Here is a 27,038-nt window from a genome sequence, read left to right as displayed (position 1 = left end):
TGAGCTGCAGCTGTAAATCAAGTTGATACCAAGCTTGAGATTATCTTTGAGCTTTCACACTTGTAATGTATTCCTATAAATACCCTCTTGTATGAGATGAATAAACACACATGAATCTCCATTCTCTCTGCAATATTACTCTCTCTACATTCCTGTTAATTTACGTTTTTCCTCAAACACGTTATCAGCACGAAATTGCTCTAGAATTAGAATCGAAATTGACAAGAGTAGAGGAAGTTCATAATCCAATCAAAGTCATTTTTCCAAACCTACAAAAAACCTCCAAACCCTAGCAAATATCAAAGCCACTGATTCAAGAAGCTCAGAACCGGCCTCAGAATCTCAAGAACCGGCCGGAAACTACCTGAACCGGCCACCGGAAAATTTGGAGTGCTGCCGGACCGCTGCCGAGTCCTGCCGAGCAGCTGCGCAGAAGCTGCCGAGAAGCCCTGCCGAGTCCTGCCGAGTCCTGCCGAGATCTGCCGAGAAGCTGCCGAGCGAGTCCTGCCGAGACCTGCCGAGAAGCTGCCGAGCGCATCTGCCGAGACCTGCCGAGCAGCTGCGCAGAAGCTGTCGACAGCACCTGCCGAGAGCTGCCGAAAGAATCTGCCGAGCTGCTGCCGAAGACCTGCCGAGCCCCTGCCTAGCAGCTGCGCAGCAGCTGCCGAGCTGCTGCCGAGCAGCTGCCGAGCAGCTGTCGACAGATCTGTCGGACACTTTTCCGGCGACTTTCGGGACACTTTTCCGGCGACTTTCCGGACACTTTTCCGACGACTTTCCGGACACTTTTCCGACGACTTTCCGGACACTTTTCGGCGACTTTCGGGACACTTTTCCGGCGACTTTTCGGACAATTTTCTCGATTTTTTCCAGCGACTTTTAAGTCACCTCCGACAACCTTTTCCGGACAAATTTTTCGGCGACACTATTTCAAGGTATTTCTTATTAAAAGTTCCTGTTTTTTGAGTTTGTATTACTTTTCTCTTCTTTTCAGGGACTTGTAATCAAAAAGGCGGAATTATAGAAATTCACGCTAAACGAACTAAGAGCGTTCGTAATCTATGAACTAAGAGTGTTCATAATATTCGGACTAAGAGCGTCCGCAAGCATCGATTTTTGAACTAAAAGCGGAATCGTGGGGATTCACGCTAAACGAACTAAGAGCGTTCGTAATCAATGAACTAAGAGTGTTCATAATATTCGGACTAAGAGCGTCCGCAAACATCATTGTTTTGGTCTAATCCAAATATTCTTGGAAATTGATTTCTTGGTAGCATAGCTCGGAAATCTTATTATTTTAGTTTTCGTGGAAGTTTAAACTCCGAAACTAATATATCTTCTCTTCTTATTTTTCAGAATGTCGAATGAACCTAGACTCGACTTTTCAATACTTGACTCAACAGGCTCGGAATACCATGGCTGGGTAACCGACGTTGAGAACCATCTCACTGCGAGAGGGATATTACCCATAATCCAGGCACCTAACCAGGGTCTTGTGTTCCAACGAACACCCACAAAGCACGCACAAGCTATTATCTTGATGCGACGCCATATGGATAAAGCACTCAGATTGGAATACATGTCAATCAAAGATGCAAGAGACCTATGGGCAGCGCTAGAAGAGCGCTTTGGTAATATCCAAGATTCCCTCCTCCCTAACTTGAAGGTTCAATGGAACAATATACGATTCTCAGACTTCAAGTCTGTTGCTGAATACAATTCAGAAGCTCTTCGCCTAAAGGCCATGCTGAAGTTCTGTGAAAAACCTCTCACAGAAGAAGAGCTAATTGAGAAAACTCTCTCCACCTTCCCCGTCCAAGCAATTATACTATCAAAGCAGCATCGCACTGAATTTAATGCTGGACGACTTACAAGGTTCAATGAGCTCATCAATATTTTGTCAGTAGCTGAGAAGCACGACAACATCCTTGTAAAGAATTATAATTCAAGGCCCGTTGGAACCAAAAGCGTTCGTGAGGCGAATTATAATGCACCCAAGAGAGGGCGCAAGGAGCGGTACCCTACTAATAGGGGACATGTGTACCCTAATAACAGGGGACATGAAGGACGAACGAGTCCATATAACCGCCCCAACAAAGAAGGCAGCCACAACTATAGTGCAGGCACACGTGGTGGTAACTACACACGTGGGAGAGGTGGATATAACAACACCATGGGCCGTAACACTGTGGGCCGTGGAGGTCGCACCATACGCCGTGGTAGTAGCAGTAACAACCCGCCTAGGGAATATCCACAACGTGCACCACCTGCACCTCAAATCAAGGGAGGCAACCACAATGACATGTGTCATCGGTGTGGTTCAATCGAGCATTGGTTCAAGCAATGCCATGCAAGTACCCAACTAGCTGCAAGCTACAAGGAGTATAGGCAATTGAGAGAGCAAGAAACCAATCTTGCTGAAGATGAAGATATGAATCTTGATGAAGATGAAGATGGTGAAGATATCACTCTCACCACTGAGGACTTCAAAGCTGCAGATAAAGAGCACGAGGATGCCGCAGACTTTGATTAGAATAGTCCTTTCTATTTTCCAAGAATGGCAAATGTGCCTTAGTCAAATGACAATTGTATTAAAACTCTTTCTCATGTGGCGCATCCAATGTAGTATGATGTCTAGGAAAGTAATTGAGATCGGGGTACTTAAGCGAGCCTCGCTCCACCAACATCTCTCTACTTTCCTGGTCATATTTCATTGGAGTTACCAAACGGATTGAGTAACTACAATTTGTCTAAAGTTTGATTTTATTATGGAATAGACTTTGGAAAACTTTGATGTAATCATTGACTATTTTCCTTATTAATAAAGTGTCGCATTATTATTCAATGTCATGGACATGTGTTAAATTCCGAACTTTATATAAAGAGCCAATAGTTTTCATGTGGAAACACATTGTGAGAATGGACAAGAATTCCTTTGCATTACCTCTAATAACTACGGACATAAACGAGTATTAGAGAAACTTATGTGTCACTCTAGTGGGTTGTATGCAACCACTATTCGAGCCATTGAATCAAACCATGTCATAAGAGATGACTTATGGGATTCTGACACATATAGGCTTTGGCAAGAACGTTTGAGATATCCAGGTTGTGATATGATGCTCCGTATATTAAAGACTTCACACGGACATCCATTCTTCACAACAAAAAGAAGTACGAACCAAAGATTGGTCCAAAGAGTTACTTCTAAAAGATATCATTCGTTTTGCAAAGCTTGCTATTTTAGCAAAAATAGGATTGAGACCATCCTATGCAAAGGACACTAAAGAAAATATGCCATTCTTGCAAAGAATTCAAGGTGATATTTGTGGACCTATTCAACCAACTTGCGGACGTTTAAATATCTCATGATGTTGGTTGACACGCAAACACACTAATCACGTGTTGTGCCATTGTCCATCTATAAAAGCTGCTTATGCTATACTCATAGCACATATAATATGACAACGGGCTCACTCCCCAGATCATCCTATTTAGTCATTTGGATTTTGACTATGCTAGTGAGTATACATCGAAGATTTTCGATGGTTATTGCAAAGGGAGTGATGTTGGACATCACATTCCCATATACACACCTAAATGGTCTCGTGGAAATAACTACGATGGTAGTTCAGACATTGGCGATGCGCACCAATCTCTTTATATCCGCATAGGGTGATGCAATATCGCATAAAACTATGCTAATTCCTCTATGACCTACCGCCACTCAATGTATCCCTGCGTTACAGCTAGTGACTAGGTACAAATATTTTGTACTTACGCACATTCGAGTGAGTCATTTATGTGCCAATGTGAGCCATTTATGTGCCAATTGCGCCGCCACAGCGCCTATGGTAGGTCCTTAAAAACAAGTGAGCAACTTAGTTGGAATTGAGACTCCAACAATCGTCCGCCACTTAATGCCCTTGAAAGGCGATCTCTTTCCCGTTTGATTTACGGATGTCACTTTGATGAGACAGTCTTCCCGTCGTTAGGGGGAGATAAGAACACGAATGTTCAGCAGGAACGACAGGAATTGTCGTGGTCTGTCCCCACTATGTCTCATCTCGATCCCTATTAAAGTGACGAGATCACACACATTTGCTGCAAAATGCCTGCAAGGAAGGACGTCCCTACAAAAGGACGTAGCGCCACCCTACACAGAGGTAGGCAAGGCGCCAACGCCATAGAAAGTGGCACTCTGGCGTTACAGGCCATGGCCCCAGCTAGGATGCGTGGGAAGCCCGTGGATTCGAAGGATATTTTGGCATCCTTAGATCATCGACACTCAACATCCGTCTCATGAGTATCTTCTGGATTATGGTTATCGTTGGGGGAAGCCTCAACGTCAGAACCTATTCCTGAGAATATAGAGCTTTATGAAAATTACACTAGTGTACATGAGACGTGGAATAGAAACTCCATCATAATTGATGATGTAGATGCGCATTTTGATGCGCATGAGTTTGTTGAGATTAATGATATCGAACCACGCTCCGTTGAAGCATGAATACCAACGTAGAGAAATTTAGCCTAAATGGAAAGATGCGATCCAGATTAAACGAAGAGGAAGGTCTTTGAGCCAGTGATGCCAACACCTCCTTACATAAAAACCTATTGATTAATGGGTCTTCGTTAGAAAGCGTGTTGAGAAAACGAGATGGCAATCTCGCCTTATGGCGCAAGGCTTCTCACAAAACGCCCTGGAATTGACTACGATGAGACATATTCTCACGTAATGGATGACATTACATCCACTACCCTGTCAGTTTGGTAGTTTCCAAATAACTGAACATGCAGCTTATAAATATGATCACTACGTATCTCTATGGGGATCTAGATACGGAATATACATGAAAGTTCATAGTGAAACTTTATTTACCAAAATCAAGTGGCTCTAGACCACGGAGCGCGTTTGCAATAGAATTGAAACGCTCACTAAAGTGACTACTTGATTGGGAAGGGATATGCCCGTGCGTTTCCATAACAAGTTTCGGATTCTATCACGGTTTTCATGTTAGACATGATCTTCATTAGAAGCACTTAAAGAGTTAAGGGAAACCGTTGAACACTTGAAATCCGAGTTTGAGATGAAGGATTTTTGGGGAAACACGATTAAGCCTCGGTTTTTGAACTTGAGCACCGTGTTGATAGATGCTTAGGCATTTTGACAAGGTCAAGCCTTCAAGCACCCCATGATCATTCGTAGTCTTGATCCTGAAAAGGATCCTCTTCGTCTGAATGGATGATCGGACGAAGATGTGCTAGAGAGGCTGAAGTGCCTTACTCAAGTACAATAAAGCGCATTATTGTACTTAGCTCAATGCACAAGACTGGACATCTCACTTTGCCATAAACTTGTTAGCTAAAGGTATAGCTCTGCGCCAACGCAATGCCATTAGATTGGTATAAAAATATATCTTTCGATAACTTGAGATGTACGATCGATATGGGCTTATTCTATCCCTACAAAGAGATGATGAAATCAAACCCATCACACACCAAAAACGCCGCCAAACGCTAGCCTGCGTTTTCTATTCCTACCCCAAAACGACAGAAGTGTTTTGGAAGGTTTTGCTGATATTTGGTATCTGTTGACCCATACAAAGGCCTTCCCAGACTGGTAAAGTGTTCACCATGGGTAAGACCGCGATACCTTGAAGGTCTACAGAATAGACCTTAGTCGCTATATCTTCGAACAATGCAGAGATTATTGCTCTTCACGAAGTAGTTCGTGAATGTATATGGACTGGATCCATAGTTACGCATGTTCGAACAGTTGTGGTTTGAAGTCTACCACAGATGAGCCTACAAGCATTTAAGATAATGCTGCTTGTTTTGAAACAAATGAAGCAAGGCTGCATCAAAAGCGACAACATCAAGCATAAAATCAGCAACAACAGACTCTCCTAAAAAATCAAACAGAGGGGGAGATGTCTACATATATGGTCTCGAAACGTGAAGAGTGTGTTGTGCTCTTTTTTCCCTTTCGACCGAGGTTATTTTTGTCCCATAGGGTTTTTATTACTCGGCAAGGTTTTTAATGAGGCAACGAGAGAAGCACCACGTTTGGGAGACACAAGGAGGAGTATCTAAATCAGGGGGAGTATCCAGAAACATACTCCACACTCAACGCGCATTGTGCTCTTTTTCTCCTTCGACCAAGGTTGTTTTTTCCCACAGGGTTTTATTACTTGGCAAGGTTTTTAACGAGGCAATTTCGAAGCGCACGGCCTAGACAATGCTATTAAACATGAAATATCCAAGGGGGAGTGTTGTAGTATACATGAATCATATTGTAGTATATATGAGTCATAGTATAAATGTCTATATCATGTATAAATAGGCACTTGAGTGTATAGATAAGGTACTTGAGTGTATAATATAGGTATAGAGACTTGTGTGACAAGCTTTATGCCAAAGGGCAACAAGCATGGCAATTATCATCATCACAGCTACCATGATTGAGCTGCAGCTGTAAATCAAGTTGATACCAAGCTTGAGATTATCTTTGAGCTTTCACACTTGTAATGTATTCCTATAAATACCCTCTTGTATGAGATGAATAAACACACATGAATCTCCATTCTCTCTGCAATATTACTCTCTCTACATTCCTGTTAATTTACGTTTTTCCTCAAACAATACTTATAATATTATAATTATATTGGTCATTCATCCCAAGACCCCAACTAATTTTTATAGCTAATAATCTCATAAACAGAGTTGCTTGTCCTATATATGCAGCTAGGCCAACAATGATGTCATGTGTCCGCTCCCCAGACATGAATAAGGGTGTTGGAGCAATGGCTGCGCTGCCTTCGAAGAGAGCCTTGGAGGCAATAGAATTTACGTGCACAATGAATGAACTGATGAATTATCTTATTTTGTTCGAAAATATGCGTATACATGAGATGAGAAATAAAGGAAGGAAAACTCTGGTACAAATATATGGAAATTATGAGTTTCCCCAATGAGTTCAACCTGGCATTTTGACTGGCATGGTTTGTTTTTGTTCGTGCTGGATACTACATTTTTTCAGTTCTTCAGTCACAAACGAGATGCCATAAAACAGATCGATCATGATGGACGGTAGTGCATTTACTTGCTGTGGAGCTTATGAGGGTAGAGTCTCAGAAATCAGAATGTCTGGCATGAAAGGTCAGAATTGGGCAATTGGAAGGTTTGTACCATGAGCAAGGCCGAAAGAGAATAGCAGCTTTGGCTAGTGAAATTGTCTTGGGGATGCATTTGTAATAGGATGGTCGTTCATCAATCACCAGGAAATCCACTATGCCCTGTAGTCCTCAATGCATGCAATATGAATTTTGCATATACAGAACCTTCTCAACACCAGAAACAACCAATTAATGGACCTGAAACAACATCATATATGACCACATGCCTCATGTAAGGTTCTGCATGAGCAATCAAATATATCATGAGGGGAAGCAACAAGAAGTCATTAATTAGTTGTATAGTGAAAGATATAATATTGTAGTACTGATGATCGAGATGTTAAATGAGGCAAAAGATATCATTCCACGTTGATCGATCAGCAGAGTCAAAGCTTATATATATATATTAAGATATAACAGACAATTAACATAGATTATGTCAATAATTGCTTGCTGAGATTAATTATCACATGCATAATGACTCAATTGATCACTCTCTCATAACTCTAGTTATTTTATCAATATCCTATATGGCTTCATGCACTTTGATGACCCGCGTGATCAAATCAAACACATTGATAATTGCTCAGTGACCGGTCACAGTACTTCCCTGCTAATACTTCCCTCAAACTAATTACTCTTACTATGCCCAGCACCATTAGTACTATCCTCAGTCTTGATTACCAAAACAAGAACCAAGGAAAGGGTATTAATTGTTGCTGGAACGGAACCAAGGGAAGGATATCATTATTGCTGTTTCTATACAAATTGTTTCAATATATAAAAGGGGAACATTTCTCTATTTCCTACATCCTAAAGCCTTAAACCAACTGGGTATGAGCCATCATCCTCTGCTTCTTTATTTCCTCTTTTAACTTCATTTTCTTGCCTTCATCAGCACATTGTTCCCTCTAAATCCCCAGCCCTGATACTCAAAAAAAACAATGCAGTAAAGGAACTTAGAAGCAAAATTTCCCTGATTAATAAGAAAAACTTGACAGCTGAAACATTTCCCTTTTATATATGGAAACTGAGATCAAAAGGTTGTGATAATTATTGGTAGAGGCTTTGGGGTTCATTATATTCCTCTCCTTTATGTCGGCGTTGGATCATGCTTGGACAAAGGGAGGGCAAAGGAAAAATATCCAACGCGAGTAAAATAACCAATTAACTGTTTAAGTATATTGGTATTCGAGAGAGAATTGTAGAGAGATGTGTATTATTATTGAGAATAGGAGCCCTATATATAGGGATTACAAAGTACTAGTTCTAATGTTACAAGGAATACCAATCCGTGTAAGATTGGGAAATCTAGAACTTTCTCTCCTATTGCTACTCCTAGTTTGATAAGGCACACTAAAACAATATTCCTTCAACACTCCCCCTTGTGCCGCTTCAAACTTGGTGGTGACGCTTCATCCGTTGCCTCGTTAAAAACCTTGCCAGGTAACAAAAACCCAGTGGGATAAAAATAACCCTGGTCAAAGGACAAAAAGAGCACAACACGTCCTTCACTCTTCGAGATCGAACATGTAAACATCATAACTCCCCCTGATGTCGATATCTCCCCCTGATTGCTACAATCGTGGGAGTTCGGATATCTTTCTCAATCCGATGCTCTTCACATGTTTCTCGAAGGTGGATTTAGGTAACGACTTAGTGAATAAGTCCGCTACATTATCCTCTGATCTGATTTGATTCACTTCTATCTTTAGAAGTGATTGTTGTTGCTGATTATAAAAGAACTTAGGCGATATATGCTTGGTGTTGTCGCCCTTGATGAAACCTAACTTCATTTGTTCAATACAAGCTGCATTATCCTCATAAATGCATGTAGGTTCATCTGTGGTAGACTTCAAACCACAACTTCCTTGAATGTGTCGAATTACAGACCTTAGCCATACACATTCACGTACAGCTTCATGTAGAGCAATAATCTCTGCATGATTTGAGGAAGTAGCAACAAGGGTCTGTTTCGTAGACCTCCAAGATATCGCAGTGCTTCCCATGGTAAAGACATAACCTGTTTGGGAGCGACCTTTGTGAGGGTCAGAGAGGTACCCTGCATCAGCAAAACCCATCAAGACATCATTGTCGTTTTGATGGAGGGAGATAGGAGGACGCCGGCCACCATGAGCGGCGGCGGCGCTGGCGGCGGCAACATGGCCGACGACCATTCCATGGACGGGGGCGTTTTGCCTTTTGGGGTCCGATCCCAACTTTCCGTCATTCCTTTTCTCTCTGTAGGGATAGAATAGGCCCATATCAATCGTACCTCTTAGGTATCGAAAAATGGTCTTTACACCAATCCAATGGCGGCGTGTTGGCGCAGAGCTATGTCGAGCTAACAAATTCACTGCGAATGAGATATCCGGTCTTGTGCATTGAGCTAAGTACAATAATGCGCCTATTGCACTCAAATAGGGCACTTCGGCCTCTAATGGTTCTTCGTCCTCATCCCTTGGACGAAACGGATCTTTTCCGGGCTCAAGACTACGGCCGATCATGGGAGTACTCGCAGGCTTCGCTTTATCTTCATTAAAGCGCCTTAGGACCTTCTGAGTATATGCAGACTGATGGATCAAAATCCCATCACTACGGTGCTCGAGTTCTAAACCGAGACAAAACCGTGTTTTCCCAAGATCTTTCATCTCAAATTCGGATTTCAAGTATTTAGCAGTTTCCTTCAACTCATCTAGAGTTCCAATTAGGTTCATGTCATCGACATAAACTGCTACGATTGCAAATCCGGAACTTGTTCTCTTAATGAACACGCATGGGCATATTTCATTGTTAATATATCCCTTCCCAATCAAGTAGTCACTTAGACGGTTATACCACATCCGTCCGGATTGTTTTAATCCATATAGTGAGCGTTTTAATCTTATTGAAAACGCGCTCCGTGGTTTAGAGCCACTTGATTTGGGTAATTGAAGTCCATCTGGAACCTTCATATATATCTCTGAATCTAGATCCCCATAGAGATATGCTGTAACCACATCCATAAGCTGCATGTCAAGTTTTTCGGAAACTACCAAACTGACAAGGTAGCGGAACGTTATAACGTCCATTACGGGAGAATATGTCTCCTCGTAGTCGATTCCAAGGCGTTGTGAGAAACCTTGCGCCACAAGGCGGGCTTTATATCTTACTACCTCATTTTTCTCATTACGCTTTCTAACAAAGACCCATTTATGGCCAACAGGCTTTACACTTGGGGGTGTCTGCGTTACAGGCCCAAATACCTGTCTCTTTGTTAGTGAATCCAATTCAACCTGGATCGCATCTTTCCATTTAGGCCAATCTGCTCTTCGTTGACATTCTTCAAGAGAGCGAGGTTCGATATCATCATATTCTATAATTCCTTTTGCAATATGATATGCGAATGCATCATCAATCGCCATAGAATTTCTATCCATCATCTCATGTACACTAGTGTAATTTATGGAGATCTCTCTATTCTCTGGAGTTGGTTCTGACATTGGAGCGTCCCCCAATGATGTCTCTTGGACATAACCATAATCCGGAATATTCTCATGAGATGGATTATTCACATCGATGATTAATGGATTATTTTGTGCCAAACTCGCTTTCTTTCTTGGGCGAGAATCCATCGAACCTATGGGCCTCCCGCGCTTCCTGGCAGGAGCCGTGGGCCTAGCCAAAACGTCACCATCATTGAGAGATGGGACGTTGGCGCCATGCTCATGCATTCTTGAGTTGGCGTCATGTCCTCTACTTTTAGGGACATCAATCCTTGCAGGCACGTTTGCAGCAGGTATGTGTGATCTCGTCACTTTAGCGATATCAGAAAACGCATCAGGCATCGATTCTGCTACGTTCTGAAGATCGAGGATTCTCCGCACTTCAATTTCGGACTGTGCAGTTCGGGGATCAAGATGAGACAGAGTGGGGACAGACCACGACAATTCTTGTCGTTCCTGTTGAACATTGATGTTCTTATCTCCCCCTAACGACGGGAAGACTGTCTCATCGAAGTGACAATCCGCAAATCTAGCGGTAAAGAGATCGCCTGTCAAGGGTTCTATGTAGCGGATAATCGTTGGAGAATCATATCCAACATAAATGCCTAATCGTCGTTGAGGACCCATTTTGGTGCGCTGTGGAGGCGCAATAGGCACATAAACTGCACACCCAAAGATGCGTAAGTGTGAGACATCAGGCTCATACCCAGTAACCATCTGGGACGCAGAGAAGGGTTGAGTGGCAGTGGGTCTCAGACGAATAAGCACAGCTGCATGCAATATTGCATAGCCCCAAGCAGAAATAGGGAGATTGGTGCGCATTACCAATGCCCTAGCGACCATTTGTAGTCGTTTAATGGCGGCTTCTGCGAGACCATTTTGGGTGTGAACATGAGGAACAGGATGTTCAACATCAATCCCAATGGACATGCAATAATCATCAAAAGTCTTTGATGTAAACTCTCCAGCATTGTCTAATCTTATAGACTTAATAGGATGATCAGGGTGGTGAGCCCGTAACTTAATTATTTGTGCTAGGAGTTTAGCAAATGCAGCGTTCCTTGTGGACAATAGCATGACATGTGACCAGCGTGTCGATGCATCAACCAACACCATAAAATATCTAAATGGTCCGCATGGTGGTTGAATAGGTCCACAAACATCACCTTGGATTCTTTGCAAGAATGGTATATTTTCTTTAGTGTCCTTTGCATAGGATGGTCTCGATCCTAACTTTGCTAAAGAGCAGGCTTTGCAGAACGAATAATGGGCTTTAGAAATAACCAATGAGGATTTTGGTTGAGCCATGAAGTCACAATTGACTTTTGAAGTAGAAATTGGAGTCAGGGGAGCAGAGGTGGCGTCAAAGCCACCCTTGAGCCGCAGGGGGATGGCGCCGGCTAGTGGTGGCCGGACTTGAAGGGGGAAGGCGCCGTGAGGCGCAGGTGCTCCTCCTTGATCCAAATTTCGAGTTTTACTTCCTTTCGTTCGGAAAAAGGGATGTCCGTGTGAAGTCTTTAATATACGGATCATCATGTCACGACCTGGGTGTCCCAAACGGTCGTGCCAAAGCCTATATGTGTCGGAATCCCATAAATCATTTCTCATGACATGGTTGGATTCAATGACTCGAATAGTGGTTGCATACAACCCACTAGAGCGACACATAAGTTTCTCTAAGACTCGTTTATGTCCGTAGTCATTAGAGGTGATGCAAAGGAACTCTTGTTCATTCTCACAATGTGTTTCCACATGAAAATCATTGGCACTTACATCTTGTAAGTAATAAAGTTCGAAAAATCAATCGATACTTTATTAATAATAGCCAATGATTACATCAAAGTTTCTTGACCAAAATCTAATCCAATATAAAAATCAAACTGTAGACAAATCGTAGTCACTCAATCCGTTCGGTAATTTCAATTTAGTTGTGACCAGGTAAGGTAAGGCGAGATTTTGGTGGAGCGTTGCTCACTTTTAAAACCGTTCTCTCATATCAAACCTTGCCTAGACATCACAAGTACTCTTGAGTACGCCTAGAGGGAAAAAGTTAATACAATAAGTCATTTTATTGATTTAAGGCATAATTGCCATTACATAATTCTTGGAAAAGTAAAGGACTATACTAATCAAAATCTGCAGCATCCTTGTGCAATTCTTTGTCAGATTTGAAGTCCGCTATGGTGAGATTGACGTTGGCATCATCACCATCTTCTTCTATATTTTCGGCAAAATTGGCTTCATGCTCTCTGAAGTCTCTAAATGCCTTGTAATGCGCAGCCAATTGTTTGCTTGCTTTGCATTGTTTGAACCAGTGCTCACTAGATCCACATCGATGACACATGTCATTGTGATTTCCTCCCTTTAATTGAGGTGCATTGTTTGCACTTGGGTGGCGTCCCCCATAGGAGTTGGCGCCATTCCCACGGCCCTGGGTGGTTCCTCCATGTCCTGGAGCCCCACAGCCTCCTCTCCCACGTTGCCATGTATTGCCACGTGATCGTCCTTCATTCTGACGAGTACCTTCCTTTGTAGGGCGGTTATATGGACCAGAACGTCCGTTGTGTCCCTTATTCTTAGGGTTCCGCTCCTTGCGCCGCTCCTTGCCACGTGATCGTCCTTCGTGCTGATAACGTGTTTAAGTATATTGGTATTCGAGAGAGAATTGTAGAGAGATATGTATTATTATTGAGAATAGGAGCCCTATATATAGGGATTACAAAGTACTAGTTCTAATGTTACAAGGAATACCAATCCGTGTAGGATTGGGAAATCTAGAACTTTCTCTCCTATTGCTACTCCTAGTTTGATAAGGCACACTAAAACAATATTCCTTCAACATTAACATCAATGCTGGTTGTATAAATCAAGAAGTACCAAAATTAAATTTACAAGATAATCCAGGCTACTCCATTAAACTAAACCAAAGGAAAACACATTTGAGGCATGGAGAAGAGCAAAAGGTTGCCACAATAAAAACCATAAGGAGTGGCATGATAACCTGCTAAAATCATACAGGATTATTGCCAGAAAATTTTGCATTATATGGTCCGAGCGAGTATCAATTTTTACTCAATCAAAGTATTGTTTGTATTCAACTGTCACATCAATGAAGGAGAAGACAAGAATTCTAGCTTAATTTCCAGATCAATCTGCAACCACGCTGATACTAAAATAAGTACGTACTAACCTTAGGAACTCATAAATACAAGAAAAACGGTGATTTTGTTTCAAAAATTACAGGCAAGATTTCATAATTGCGAAGGAGGCTAGGGGCAGGAAATATTACCATCTGTCTGCATAATTCATAGGGCTCTTCAGGTATTAGTTCATTTTGATTTGAGCCTTTGGGGATAAGACTCGCTCTATGTGAGTCATGTGGCAAGTACAACAAAGCCAGCCACCTGCATATCCTGCGAAAGTTCACAATGCTTTTATACAATCTTATGCCAACTACAACAGAAAATAACATCAGCCATATTAATTTTCTTTCAAATGTAAGAAAGAAATCCAGTTAGTTTTGGAACTATGAGGGCATCCATCATTATTCCAATTTCTGATTATCCAAAGTGTGAAGTCTCAGTCTTTCATAAGTAACAGAGCAAAGCTAAAGATTGCAGATGAACAGAAAAGAAAATCTTATAGACTAAACAGATTATGTTGTCTGCTACAGAACAAAAATACCCAATTCTTGTAGCATTTTGACATGTAAGAACATAAAGCGGTAGCTTCTAACAGATAACTGCTGTACCTAATAAGTCATCAGGAACCTCTGAGATAAATCACACATGTAATATTCTGAGGCACACAGCATGTATCAATTATATATCTCCCAGGCTACAATCTACCATTCATTTTACACACCACAACAATGACAATAAATAGAGAATAAGTAGTGCATAGTAACACAGAACATATATAAATAAATGAGAACAAACAAGCAGAGGGAAGACATCAAGCAGTATAGCACACATCAGAACAACATCAAATGAGTACATATTAACACAGATGGTGAAATGAAATATGACCCTCTTTCATGGACACAACACCTTAATTAAGTTGTCTGACTCCTGTCTAACTTCAGAAACTAAGCGATAAATTTGTTGAATCGACTTCAATGAACAAATCACCTTAATTCTGAAAACGAAGACAGCTCCTTCAATGAGAAAATTATTACATAATTAAGCAACAAGAAATTTACCTCCAACAACAGTTCTGTCTAAAAATATATATAAAAAATAATAATAAAATAAAAATCTGACTCGAACACAGCTTGGATTTTCGCTGCAATCAGAGGTATGTAAGTTCCTCTGCCATAAGAGAAAGAACTTCTTCTTCTTCTACTGAACCCCTCCCTCTAAGCTTTCTGGATGCCTCGTTTAATTTTCCACCATAGAACTGTAAAAATTCAAGTGCCTCAATCCTGGGCTCCCCTACTGGTAATCTGCCTTCCAACATAGCAACCACATTGCTCATACTTGGCCTCAGTGTTGGCACTACATGCACACAACACAAGGCTACCTTCACTAGCTTCTCAACTTCCTCACTCTTCACATGACCCTCTAACCTCGGGTCTGTTAGTTCCATGTATCTCTTTAGCTTATGCATTTCTAATGCAATTGGAGGGAAATATATTACTTGGAGTTCCGAATTGGTAGAAGAGAATGACGATCCATTTCCTTCACCATTTTCATTCCCACTGCTCTGAAACAAACAATTTCTACTTCCCCTCACAAGTTCAAGTAAAACCATACCGTAGCTGTACACATCAGTTTTGTCTGTGATTCCACAGCTAGTTAGCCATTCAGGTGCAAGGTAGCCCCGAGTTCCTCTCAATGTCGTCAATAGTTTGGATTTCTCATCATATAACAGCTTGGCAAGCCCAAAATCTGCTATCTTGACTTGCAAATCATCATGTAAAAGAATGTTCTCCGGTTTGATGTCACAGTGGATGATCTTGGGTTCACATCCGCTGTGCAAGTAAGCAAGTCCTCTTGCCATTCCAAGTGCTATTTCATACCTTTTTGGCCATTCTAAAACCGGGCCATTACCAAAAAGGATCTTCTCCAATGAACCTCTGTTCATATACTCATAAACAAGAAAGCATTGTCTCCCATGGATGCAGAAACCTCTCAACTTAACCAGATTGACATGGTGGATGCTTCCAATTGTTGCTGTCTCTGCGCAAAATTCCATCTTCCCTCGGTCTCCCAAACTCGTTATTTTCTTCACTGCCACTACAGTATTGTCTAGTATAGTACCTTTATATACTGTACCAAATCCTCCACTGCCAATTTGGCTCTTAAAATTTTCTGTTGCAGCTACAAGCTCTTCATTATTAAACCTCCTGGGCAAACCCGGAATAGAGATCATCTCCAGCTCTGCTGATGAAGATGAATCCCATCTGTCTAAATTTACTCCAGTAGGCCTTTTCTTTCTCAACCATATAATTACTAGGACCACCATGGTGATTATCATGAACAACCCCGACAACATTATGATCACCACCAAAGCTGACATTGGAAAACTATGTTTCTTATGCTCAGTCGAAACGTTTAGGAAAGCCTTTATGTACCCTAATGGACCTCCCTGAGCATCAGAGTTTAACACGAAGGAACCCAAATTGTAATCAAGAAGATAACAAGAACCAGATGAATTTTTATGGAAAATGCCGGGGCAAGAACAATTTTGTGAGCATAGATTCTGACATAGCGATAAGGTCACTCCATACTTAACAGGCTCAGTGAAATGATTAACAAAGTAATCTATACCATTTTGCATTTCCACATAAAAAGTCGAGGAATTGAATTCACTAACATTACCTCTTGCAGTACAAGCAGAAGGCAAAGAGATTGTCTCTTCTAAGACTTGTTTTGGCACACAACCATTGTTATTCAATTCCTTGAGGGAAAAACCTGAAGGGCATATACACGTCTGATTCATGCATAATCCCATTTTTCCACATGTGAATGGAACTTGGCAAGTATCTACTGGCATTGCAAAATCCGCCACCATATTGTTGACATCCATGTTGTTGATTCTGAAAACCCCTTCATTTCCCAACTTGGCAATCTTTGTATCTGATGGTACCAAAAGAACTTGAACAACCACCTGCAAGCCATCACCCCCAACCAAATGCAAACCAGTACTGTTCATTTCCATATAAGACACGGGGGTATTTGAGTTCTTGTAAGCTTCTGTATCCATGGATAATTTCGCATAAGTCTGGCCCGGCCTTCCATTGCAGCACCATATCCTCACTGGTTACGGCAAGAGTATAACCACCCTCAGAGGAGTTACTCTCTGAAACAGCACTGACTAATGATTTACCAACATACAAACGCTGTCCTATGACAAGCGTATCTGTTGGATAATCAAAACTCTGCCACAGAGACACATTTTCTGCATCAACCAAGATGAGGTTCCCGGTTTCTAAAAGCTGGAGAGCAGCAACCGGAGAGTTGAGTAAGGGTGTGGACCATACAACCTTGTTCGAGTCATCAGTGATGCTAAGGCCATTGATGGTGAACAAGAGGCTAGAAGTTACTGAAATGGGCATGTTGCGGTTGGCTGACCAGATGATGGTGTTAGAGGCCTTATGGATGATACACAAATAGAAAGCAGAAAATGTTGAGTATGGCTTAGTGAGTGAAGCTTTGTAAGTGCCATTAGTAGAGACCAAGAAAGTGTCAGAATTATCATTGTAATGGGAATGGCTGGCATTGAAGGGTGGAAAGATGGACTGAGAAAAGGGAGGAGATGTCTGTGAAAAAGAAAGAAATGGGAGGAGTGCATAACATAAGATGAAGGTGGACAAAGAAAAAGAATCCATTGCCAGAACTATTTGGTTAAAAAATGAATTATGTTTCGGCTAGCTTTCAAAGACATGAAACTTGATGAAGCAGGGGTGTTGAGTTTCAGTCCCTCCAACAATTTTCTACAGAGCTATGATTCCATTGACTGAGAATAGAGGACTTCGATACATATGAGTCAAATGATTGAAATTATGATCAATCTTTTTGTTTGAATAAGAAGACTAGTCAATACTTACTGCCTCTCCTAGTTTTAGCTATCAAGTTAAAGACAGAAAAGTTCATCAAAGACTAGTCAACTAATTTTTTTGTACACTACAATAGTTCACGAATATTGAAAAGAAGAAAGAAAAAAATTGTGAGTAATGGACTCAATTTCATTTCAAGACAAACAAGACCTGAATAAATTTGACTTGGCCTTGATTGTAATTCTGAACTTGTGCTCCACATTATTCTAGATGGAGAGTTGTGACTCTGAACTTGTACTTACAATATCTAATATAAATACCTTAGTTTTGGGGGCAGAGGTTCAAATAATTGACAAGCAATTAGAGCAAACCGCCAGAGGGAAACTATCAACCAAAAACAAAAAAATCAAGGATACAAAACAATGTACCAGATGAGTAAGTTTTAACAATAAATTTAGGCAAGCAAACACACGAACTCGCAGACATAGCATCTGTTCATTTAGTAACAAATGACTATCTTCGGACATAGCCTAAGACTTTTGCCGATTTAAGCGAAGTTCTAAATGAACAGATTAAGCATCAGCATCTGTTCATTTATTAAGCAAGTCAAATTTCAAACTTGAGATTACTGACGAAAGTGCCTGCTATAAATCTCTATTTACACAGCTTATTAACAGCGGAAATAATTACATGTAAAGCATGCAGCAAATAACCTCCTATAAAAGAACTATGCTTTGAAGAGCTACAAATGTACTAAACTACTATTCACATTACAATCAATGGTATATAATTGCTGGTAGGTACAAGAAACTTATTCTGCTTAACCGATCCTTGTGAGTAATCTGGATGTCCCAGTGGTTTTCCCACCATACAATCGCAAGAACTCTAGTGCCTCAACCCTAGGCTCCCCTATATGTAATCTTCCTTCCAACATAGCAACCACATTAGTCATACTTGGCCTTAGTGTTGGAACTATATGTAGACAACTTAACGCTACCCTCACTAGCGTCTCTACCTCCTCAATCCTCACCCGACCCTCTAGCCTCGGGTCGGCTAGTTCCATATATCTTCTTTGCTTATGCATTTCTAGTGCAAGTAGAGGGAAATACACCATCCCAAGGTCCCAACTGGTTGAAATGAAAGATGGTCCATTTCCTTCACTGACATCACTTTCAGTACTGCTGCACTGAAACAAGCAATTTCTTCTTCCCCTAACCAGTTCCAGTAAAACCATTCCATAGCTATATACATCAGTTTTGTCAGTGATTCCATGACTAGTGAGCCATTCAGGTGCAAGATAGCCCCGAGTTCCACTCAGTGTCGTCAATAGTTTGGAATTTTCATGGCTTAGCAGCTTGGCTAGCCCAAAATCTGATATTTTGACTTGAAAATCAGAATGCAAAAGAATGTTTTCTGGCTTAATGTCGCAGTGGATGATCTTCTGTTGACATCCACTGTGCAAGTAAGCAAGACCCCGTGCCATTCCAAGCGCTATTTCGTATCTCTTTTGCCATTCTAAGACAGGATCATTAGACTCATTCCCAAAAAGAATCTTCTCCAGTGAACCTCTATTCATATACTCATAAACTAGAAAGCACTGCTTCCCATGGATGCAGAAACCTCTTAACTTGACAAGATTGACATGGTGGATGTTTCCAATTGAAGCAGTCTCGTTGCAAAATTCCATCTTCCCTCGGACTCCCAAACTACTGATCTTCTTCACTGCCACTACAGTCTTGTCTGCTATAATGCCCTTATACACGGTACCAAATCCACCACTGCCAATTTGATTATTAAAATTTTCAGTTGCAGCAACAAGCTCTTCATAACTAAATCTTACTGGCAAACCTGGGATGGAGACCACCTCAAGATCTGCTGTTGAGAATGAATTCAAACGTCCAAAGGTCATTCTATCATACCTTTTCTTTCTCAACCATATTATGATCATGACCAGCATGGTGGTTAACACGAACCCTGAAAAGGTTATTATCACCGCCAAACTTGATACTGCTAAACCATGTTTCTTATTCTCATCAGGGATTACAGACACAGTTGAGATAGCCTTAATGTACCCTAATAGACCTTCCTCACCAAAGGTCATAGGCATGAGGGAACCTAAATCGTATTCGAGAAGATAACAAGAACCAGAAGAATTTTCATGGAAAATGCCTAGGCAAGAACAGTTTTGTGAGCATACATCTTGACATAGTGATAAATTCATCACATGGTTCACAGGCTGGTTGAAACGATTACCAAAATAGTCCATGCCTTTTTGCAGTTCCAAATAAACAGTTGAGGAATTGAACTTACCGGCATTTCCACTTTCATTACATGAAGAAGGCAAAGAGATGGTGTCTTCTATTGGCACACAAGCATCATTCTCCTGAGCATCATTATGGAAACCTGTTGGACATATACAAGTCGGATTCTCATTCGAGCAGAATCCCAGTTTTCCACAAGTAAATGGACGTCGGCAGATATCAACTGGCTTTACAAAGTCCTGCACCCACTTGTTTCCTATGAAGCTACTGATGCTGAAAACCCCTTCATATCCCAACCTCGCAATCTTTGTATCTGAGGTTTCCAAGAAAACTTGAAATACAACCTCTGAGCCATCAGCCCCAAACAAATACAAACCAGTCCTATTCATTTCCATATAGGACACTGGTGTATCTGAATTCTTGAAAGCTTTGGTTTCCATGGATAGTTTCCAATAAGTTTGACCCTTCCATTTCAGAACCAAATCCTTACTGGTAACTGCAAGCCTGTAATCATCCACAGATAAGTTATTGTTTCCCACAGCACCATTCAATGATGTACCAACATACAATCTTTGTCCAATGATCAGAGTATCTGTCGGAGAATCAAAACTGTTCCAGAGAGAGACATTTTGTGCATCAACCAAGATGAGGTTCCCGGTTTCTAGAAGCTGGAGAGCAGCAATATTAGAGTTGAATGAGGGTGTGGACCATACAACTCTATTCGAGTCATCGGTGATGCTAAGGCCATGGATGGTGAGTGAGAGCATAGCAGAATATGAAATGGGAGTGTTGCGGTTGGCTGACCAGATGATGGTGTTAGAGGCCACATGGATGACAGAGAAGTAGAAATGCGAGTGGATTGATTCTAGAGTATTGATAGAGGCTCTGAAAGTGCCATTCAGAGACTCCAGGAAAGCACCGGAATTATCAACGAATTGCATATTTGTGGCTGTGAAGTTTGGAGTGATGGAGTGATTAAGGATGGGGCTCGAGGCAGTGAGAATTGGGAAGAGCAAAAAGCATAAGCTGAAGGTAGCGAAAGACGAGCACAATGCATACAACAAATCCATGGCAAATGGTTAGTGAATGAGTTGTGTTTCAGCATTCAAATACATGATGAATGAGGGGAGTGTCAGCTACAGTTTCTAGTCCATTTTCAACAACCTAGGTGAGACTTTGTCTAAAACTTGGTCTTCAAGTCCATGCACTAGAAACTCTGGTAGTCTTCAACTTTGAGCGATAATGAAAAGTAGTACCAAAAAGAGTATAGTAGAAGTTCAGAGAGGTACTAGATAAAGACTGGTCAATATAAAATGATCAGGCTCTTGACTACAAGAACTAGTTGTCCACCCTTTTCATCCACTCGCCAAATACTTGTGCTTTTTTCCTCCTTATCTCCATTATTGATGTAAAGTTCTACCAGTAGCTATTGCAATATTTCTACATTTTCAAACCGTTGACATTTACATATAAGTCCGTTCTGTGAATATTTCTTTATCCGCTAATAAATCATTAGGTTTTACACCCTAAACCCTATGACGTTTCTAATGACACATATCTATCAACATTCACCATTTTCTCACATTTCCTAACTTTTTTCTTACACTGAACTTTTGATATCAAACATCTGCATCAAAATCAGTTTTTAATACCTTGAGATCAATTAATCAAGACTTCTGTATACATAGTTTGCTAGCGAAAATTACCAATAGAACCCAAGTGAAACTAGAATTTGTTGATTCCAGGCCACTTGGGAGAAAAAGAAAAGAAGAAAAGAAACAGGAACAACATTTCTATATAAAGCACATTGCAAATAGGTTATATAACCAAACATTGCAAATGGCTTATAAACTACAGTGCAAATGGTATCCATTGCAAATGGCTTATAAACGATTTCAAATTGCATATAAACGACAGTGCAAATGGCTCTGCCAAACATAATTCTGGCAAGTTACCTTTTGCTTAATCACCAAGCTTCTTGCTAAAATGCAAAATTTCTGAGGTCACAGAAAAGCAATTATTTGTTTTCCTCTTTTTCCAAGTCCAAGTTCAACTCAATGACAGGGTTACAAGACAAAAGGTGATAATTTTATATATCAAGTCTCAAAGTAGATCAGGTTGAATCTTTGTCCAACAACAACAGTACTTTTACTACATATTCAAATCCATTGCAGGCGAAGAAACAACCAACAATCTCAAAAGGAACACTCTGGTTTAAATCCCAAAAGTGTGTTAGCTTCACTAGCATAACCTCAATCCTGTCCATCCTGAAAACAAGAAAACTACATTTAATAACTTACGCTGCATAATGACCTCTCATGTATATGAGTGCACAACAATATGAACTTAAAATCAACTCAGAAGACCTGAAAAGTTTCAAATACTATAAACCCCAACAATCATGCACTTAATTCACTGGACCATCCTTAATTGATAGAAAAGAAGCAAAATGTATTTGTGGTATACATAGTTTTCATGACATTCTTGAATAACTCTTACAGTATAAAGAGTCAATTGTAGCAATCGTCCGTAAACTTTTCCCCAAGTTGCACTTGGCCATGAAAAAATCTTAGTTCTTATCGTATATGTTCTAAAACAGCAACTGCATTACAACTTCTGTCTAGTTTGGGGGCAATCTCAACAAATCCATACAGCAGTTACCCCCCAACATCCTAAATTAGTCAATTTCCTGATCTCAAAGCCTATATCTCAACAGTTTCAACCCTAGGCGCACTTTGTTAACCTAAGAAATCTGTCCCCTTTAGTAGTTATGGATTTTGTTTACTCGATGAGTGGAATTGCAGAGTGGGTAGGACTGGTAAATGCTGAGTGGAATTGTTTAAAACTGCCCTGGATCGACTGAAGCTGTAACAAATTCGCCGACCTGGACTATTCCTACCAAATTCTGAAAAATGAGTAGACTCTTAAGAACTTTTTTTTTTTTTTACAGGGTCCCAAAGTGCAACTGTGAAAAAGTTTATGAACTGTCACTACAATTTACTTTACAACTAAACACAAGAATTTCATTCAAATAACTTGACTTTATTACAACAACTTGTCCTGAACATTAGCAAATGTCTCACTTTGCCTCCTAAGCTGATAAAATCCACGCTTTAAAACACCTCTTGTTATCAATTCTATAATGTTTTCCTCAGTTTCAAACAAATTTGTCACGGACAGTTGCTAACACAAGGTCCCTAAGCTCTCCAAAAAAAGGAAAAAAAAAAAAAAAGAGAATATGTCATAACCCAACTCAACCAAGTAACCTTAAAAAGCTTATACCATAAACTCTACACCACTGGACACTGAAGGACGAGGGTGTCAATATTCTTTTGTCGCCCCTTTTGCACAGAATACATCACTGTGGAGACACACACAGCAATAAAAGACCATTTCAGATGAAGAACCTCGCACATATCCACTTTCCTTCAATCAACAACCGTAGCAAGAAATTATACCTTAGAGGTACTTGGCCTTCCAGATAATTAGTGATGGACTGAAAGTGCAGGTGGCACTGATCTTTAACTAAGTTCCACAAAAGATATACAAGAAAGTACGATACAAACTCAAGATACAAGGGAAGTTAAGTTTCTAAGACAAAGGATAGGTGAGCGCTATACCACCACAGAGCATTATGCAACAAGGGATAGGGAAGAGGTCGAGTTGGGGAAAACTTATGCAAAAAGGAGTCTCCACATACTAACTACAAAACATTATGAAGGGAAGGGAAGAGTGACCTCTTGTTGTCAAGCTGATGTAGAACAACAAAGGGTAGCCTATGGTAAAAGATCTAGAAAAGAAGGGAAAATAAGAAAATAAGAAAGAATACGAGATCTGGAATCACACCAGAAGCTTTAATGGAATCACACCAAGACTTCTTGCTAATCATTCGACGGGTAACTGATTGAAATAAAACACAATCAATCTCTTTCATTCTAATTTTCAAATGAACATATAGGATCTTTTATAGAGCTATATAAGCTATAGAAACTGATCAACATCAAAATGGGCCATATTAATGATTCTAGGAATCCTAAACGTCTAAACAACAATGACTCACAGAAGATGGCTTAGGAACGATAAATCATGACCCAATTTAAAAAGCATGCACCCTGATGAAATATCTAGAAGACACATGAAATCACAACAGTTAGCTAGTAGACTCCAGCAAATCCAAATAACTAAAGATAACTTTTTTATTTCTCTATCATTTCATCCATTCTTGACGTATTCATAAGCACACCTCTGTTCTCCATTACTAGCAGAAGCACTGGACCCAGAGAAGAAAGGTAGTAAAAAAATTTAAAAGTCTTTCCCCTAGGAACAGATACATTTGGTTCAAACGATTAAACAGCAAGGTTCGCACTAATTTAAACTGTAGTTTTAAGCCATCACAAAGGTTTTTTCTACACAAGTGCTTATCCTTCCACTTGCCATTCATTTCTTGTTAAAGATTCTTAAACTGAGATCAGACGTTTCACAACTAATGTTTTTAGTCTGCGAAACCAACTACTTGCTTCTTACCAAAACTTGCTCCTTACCAAAAGCAACTACTACCAAATTGTCAAGCCCCTGCTTACCAATAAAAAATGGTCCACTGCATGGTTAACTTTTTGATAGGATTGTATACATAGATAATTTCCTAAAGAAAGGATAAACACAAGCGGCAACAAATAACTTTCCCCAGAAAATCCCATATGACTCTAATTAGCCCTGATATTCGATAGGATTCTTAAAAATAGCTAAATCATCAAACCCGATATACAAGATGTTTCTAAAAGCTGGACTCTAGAGTCTAGACATGATTTTCCTATGCTAGGAAACAATGGGAATTATCAGCAAAAATTCAAACAGATTGACTTACTAAAAAAAAAATGTCACTTTTACCTGAGGAGCAGGAGTCTCAACAATCTTATGAGATGCCAACTTTGCAGTTGCAGGAGATCCCTCAAATAAACGAGAACAATCTGTGTATGCAGATCCAATGCCCAATCCAGCACCAAAGGCTACAGCAGCCCAGCGAGTCACAGGACTCCCTAGTGTGAAACATTAAAATATATTAATTCAAGAATTTAAAGCATATACTTATGCACAAAAAGTAGATCAAATATAACATAAAGCCTCAATGACTTCAACAGTCCACTAAACAGGGGGAAACAAAATAACTATGAGAAAGTTGTTTTATCCATCATAGATTATAAACTATGACATATGAAGTCAGATACCAATATCAGATACACGAAAATGTCCATTTCTCATGAATTCAGATTGTCCAGTGATAATAAATTCTACAATGTCTTGTTGACAGGCATGTAACAGGATGAAGACTCAACATAAGTGTAGAACTCAACTATGAATCAATTAGTTCAATCCAGTGGTTTCAAAAGCAAAGGCGAAAGACAATGGGTAAGCTATTCGCAACTCAACATGTTTACCAATACAAGAGTGTGAAAAATATATAGTTAAAAAATATCAATTTTCATTCGCATAATGATCTGGACCAATGAATGAATGAACCAAAGAGATACTCAGATTCAGAAGTAAAAGGAAATTGTAATGCAAGCATTGCAAATACATGCTTGGATACAAATAATGGCAATGCACTGTGTCATCAAAATAAGGCATATCACAATACATTGATTACAACATGCAAAACCAAAAATTACAAAGAAACAAAGATTAGGGGTGTAAGATATAAGAAGTCAGGTTAAGGTGCTTACCTGCATCCTCAGTTGCCCGTCATTTTATTCTTTTTTTACATTAAAAGGTTCAAAGGGGCTGGATATTTGGAGCAATGACCAATGCTACCATATTTTGCTGAGAATACTAGCTACTAACATCTAGGGCTTTTAAATTCCCAGCAAAAGATATTCTACGAAAAATCTCATTCAATCTTATTGTTAAGTGTTAACAGTTTTAGACTGATTACTTTCCCATAGAGCTGCCAATGTTTTTCAAGTTAGTATTAGTTAGCCCGCCAGGAAATAAAATCCACCATTTAACTAAGTAAGAAGAAAGGCCATATGAGTTCTACACCTTATGCCAATAATCAAAAGTTGCTTAGTTAAAGAAGGCTTACTAAAAGGCGACATATGTAGTAAACACTAAATACAATCCCATACACGTAATTCTCAAATCTCCAGTTTTAAAAAACACAGCAACACAAAATATAATGCAAACCAAGATTTAAGAACACAAATATAAATGCAAACCAAGATAGGAAGACAAAATATAAATGCAACCCCAGAGTGAAGAAAAAGACATGAACAACACTTCCATTGGCATATGTACTCTCTAACTTAGTGACTACTAGATTAGTTGTAATGCTAAATTTCAACAGTAAGAGATTGAATTATTTAAAAGTATATCAATAGCTTGATTTTCGTTTTGAGATTCAGAGAGGAGGATTGTGTTTCCTATCGAATCCTTCAACCTAAATCTATTCTATTCTTCCAAACAAAAATTGCATTGTCAGCAAATGGCACAGGAATCTTCGAGAATATGTATATATGATTATCTACAATTTCCACAGAAGCCAAACAAAACCAGTAGAAAACCTAAGCGGACATAAAAGAGAGGGAGAACTGACTGAAGAGAAGAAGACCGCCGACGGCTCCGCCGAGGGTAGAGTAGACGAAGCGACGGACGGTGAGATCGATACAGGCGTCCCATTTGGCGTTGACGTCGTACTGCGGCGGCAGGATTTCTCGGTTATCGGCCATTGCCTCCTCCTTGAGAGAGTCTGAGTGCGAGGGTTTGTTTCTTCTGGCTTTCGCTCGATTTCTGATTTTGGGGGTTGCGTACTTGCGTAACGTGACTAGGGTCCGTTTATGCTTCTTTTCTTTTCTTTTCTTTTTTTCTTCTTTTTTATTTTTTTCTTTTCTTCTTTTTGGGGCAAATTGTTTAGTGCAGACTGCTTTTCCAGAATGCTTATTCAGTCGCCTGATTATAAAGTCCAGTTATTATTTTAAAATGTATATTTTACATACTAAGTATGTGTAATTTTGTATCGAGTTTTGTGAATCAAATGTGTAACATGACAAGACATTGCATTTTAGATTTTTTAAAATAAAATAAAAAAAATAAATTTATTCAGTAAGTTCTTTTTCAGAGG

At 40.0% G+C, this 27,038-nt stretch overlaps 3 protein-coding genes across 3 annotated transcripts; all 3 read right to left on the bottom strand.

The window, feature by feature from the left end:
• Positions 1-14,611: 14,611 nt before the first annotated feature.
• Positions 14,612-16,987, bottom strand: LOC133707343 (G-type lectin S-receptor-like serine/threonine-protein kinase At5g35370). The gene has a single exon (XM_062132895.1). The coding sequence runs from the start codon at positions 16,868-16,870 to the stop codon at positions 14,954-14,956; it is 1,917 nt and encodes a 638-aa protein (XP_061988879.1). The 5' UTR covers positions 16,871-16,987; the 3' UTR covers positions 14,612-14,953.
• A 1,016-nt stretch (positions 16,988-18,003) lies between these two features.
• LOC133746413 (G-type lectin S-receptor-like serine/threonine-protein kinase At5g35370) lies at positions 18,004-21,361 on the bottom strand. Its single transcript, XM_062174600.1, has one exon. The coding sequence runs from the start codon at positions 20,992-20,994 to the stop codon at positions 18,484-18,486; it is 2,511 nt and encodes an 836-aa protein (XP_062030584.1). The 5' UTR covers positions 20,995-21,361; the 3' UTR covers positions 18,004-18,483.
• Positions 21,362-21,927: 566 nt separating this feature from the next.
• LOC133706544 (MICOS complex subunit MIC10-like) lies at positions 21,928-26,757 on the bottom strand. Its single transcript, XM_062132084.1, has 3 exons — positions 26,514-26,757; positions 24,812-24,960; positions 21,928-22,191 (listed from the first exon to the last, which is right to left on the bottom strand). Exons 1-3 carry the CDS (start codon positions 26,644-26,646, stop codon positions 22,177-22,179), a joined length of 297 nt encoding a protein of 98 aa, XP_061988068.1. The 5' UTR covers positions 26,647-26,757; the 3' UTR covers positions 21,928-22,176.
• Between the last annotated feature and the right edge of the window lie 281 nt (positions 26,758-27,038).

Source organism: Rosa rugosa, chromosome 4, assembly GCF_958449725.1.
Source record: "Rosa rugosa chromosome 4, drRosRugo1.1, whole genome shotgun sequence".
NCBI lineage: Eukaryota > Viridiplantae > Streptophyta > Magnoliopsida > Rosales > Rosaceae > Rosa > Rosa rugosa.
The sequence above is the reverse complement of the archived record's forward strand: the minus strand, read 5'-3'. Positions and strand labels throughout refer to the sequence as shown.

Bases quoted from the DNA above. Each gene is read 5' to 3' on its own strand.
- LOC133707343 (XM_062132895.1), bottom strand. From the start codon at position 16,870: ATGGATACAGAAGCTTACAAGAACTCAAATACCCCCGTGTCTTATATG.
- LOC133746413 (XM_062174600.1), bottom strand. From the start codon at position 20,994: ATGGATTTGTTGTATGCATTGTGCTCGTCTTTCGCTACCTTCAGCTTA.
- LOC133706544 (XM_062132084.1), bottom strand. From the start codon at position 26,646: ATGGCCGATAACCGAGAAATCCTGCCGCCGCAGTACGACGTCAACGCC. The intron at 24,961-26,513 runs GTCAGTTCTCCC...GTTTCACACTAG, and splicing joins CGGCGGTCTTCTTCTCTTCA to GGAGTCCTGTGACTCGCTGG.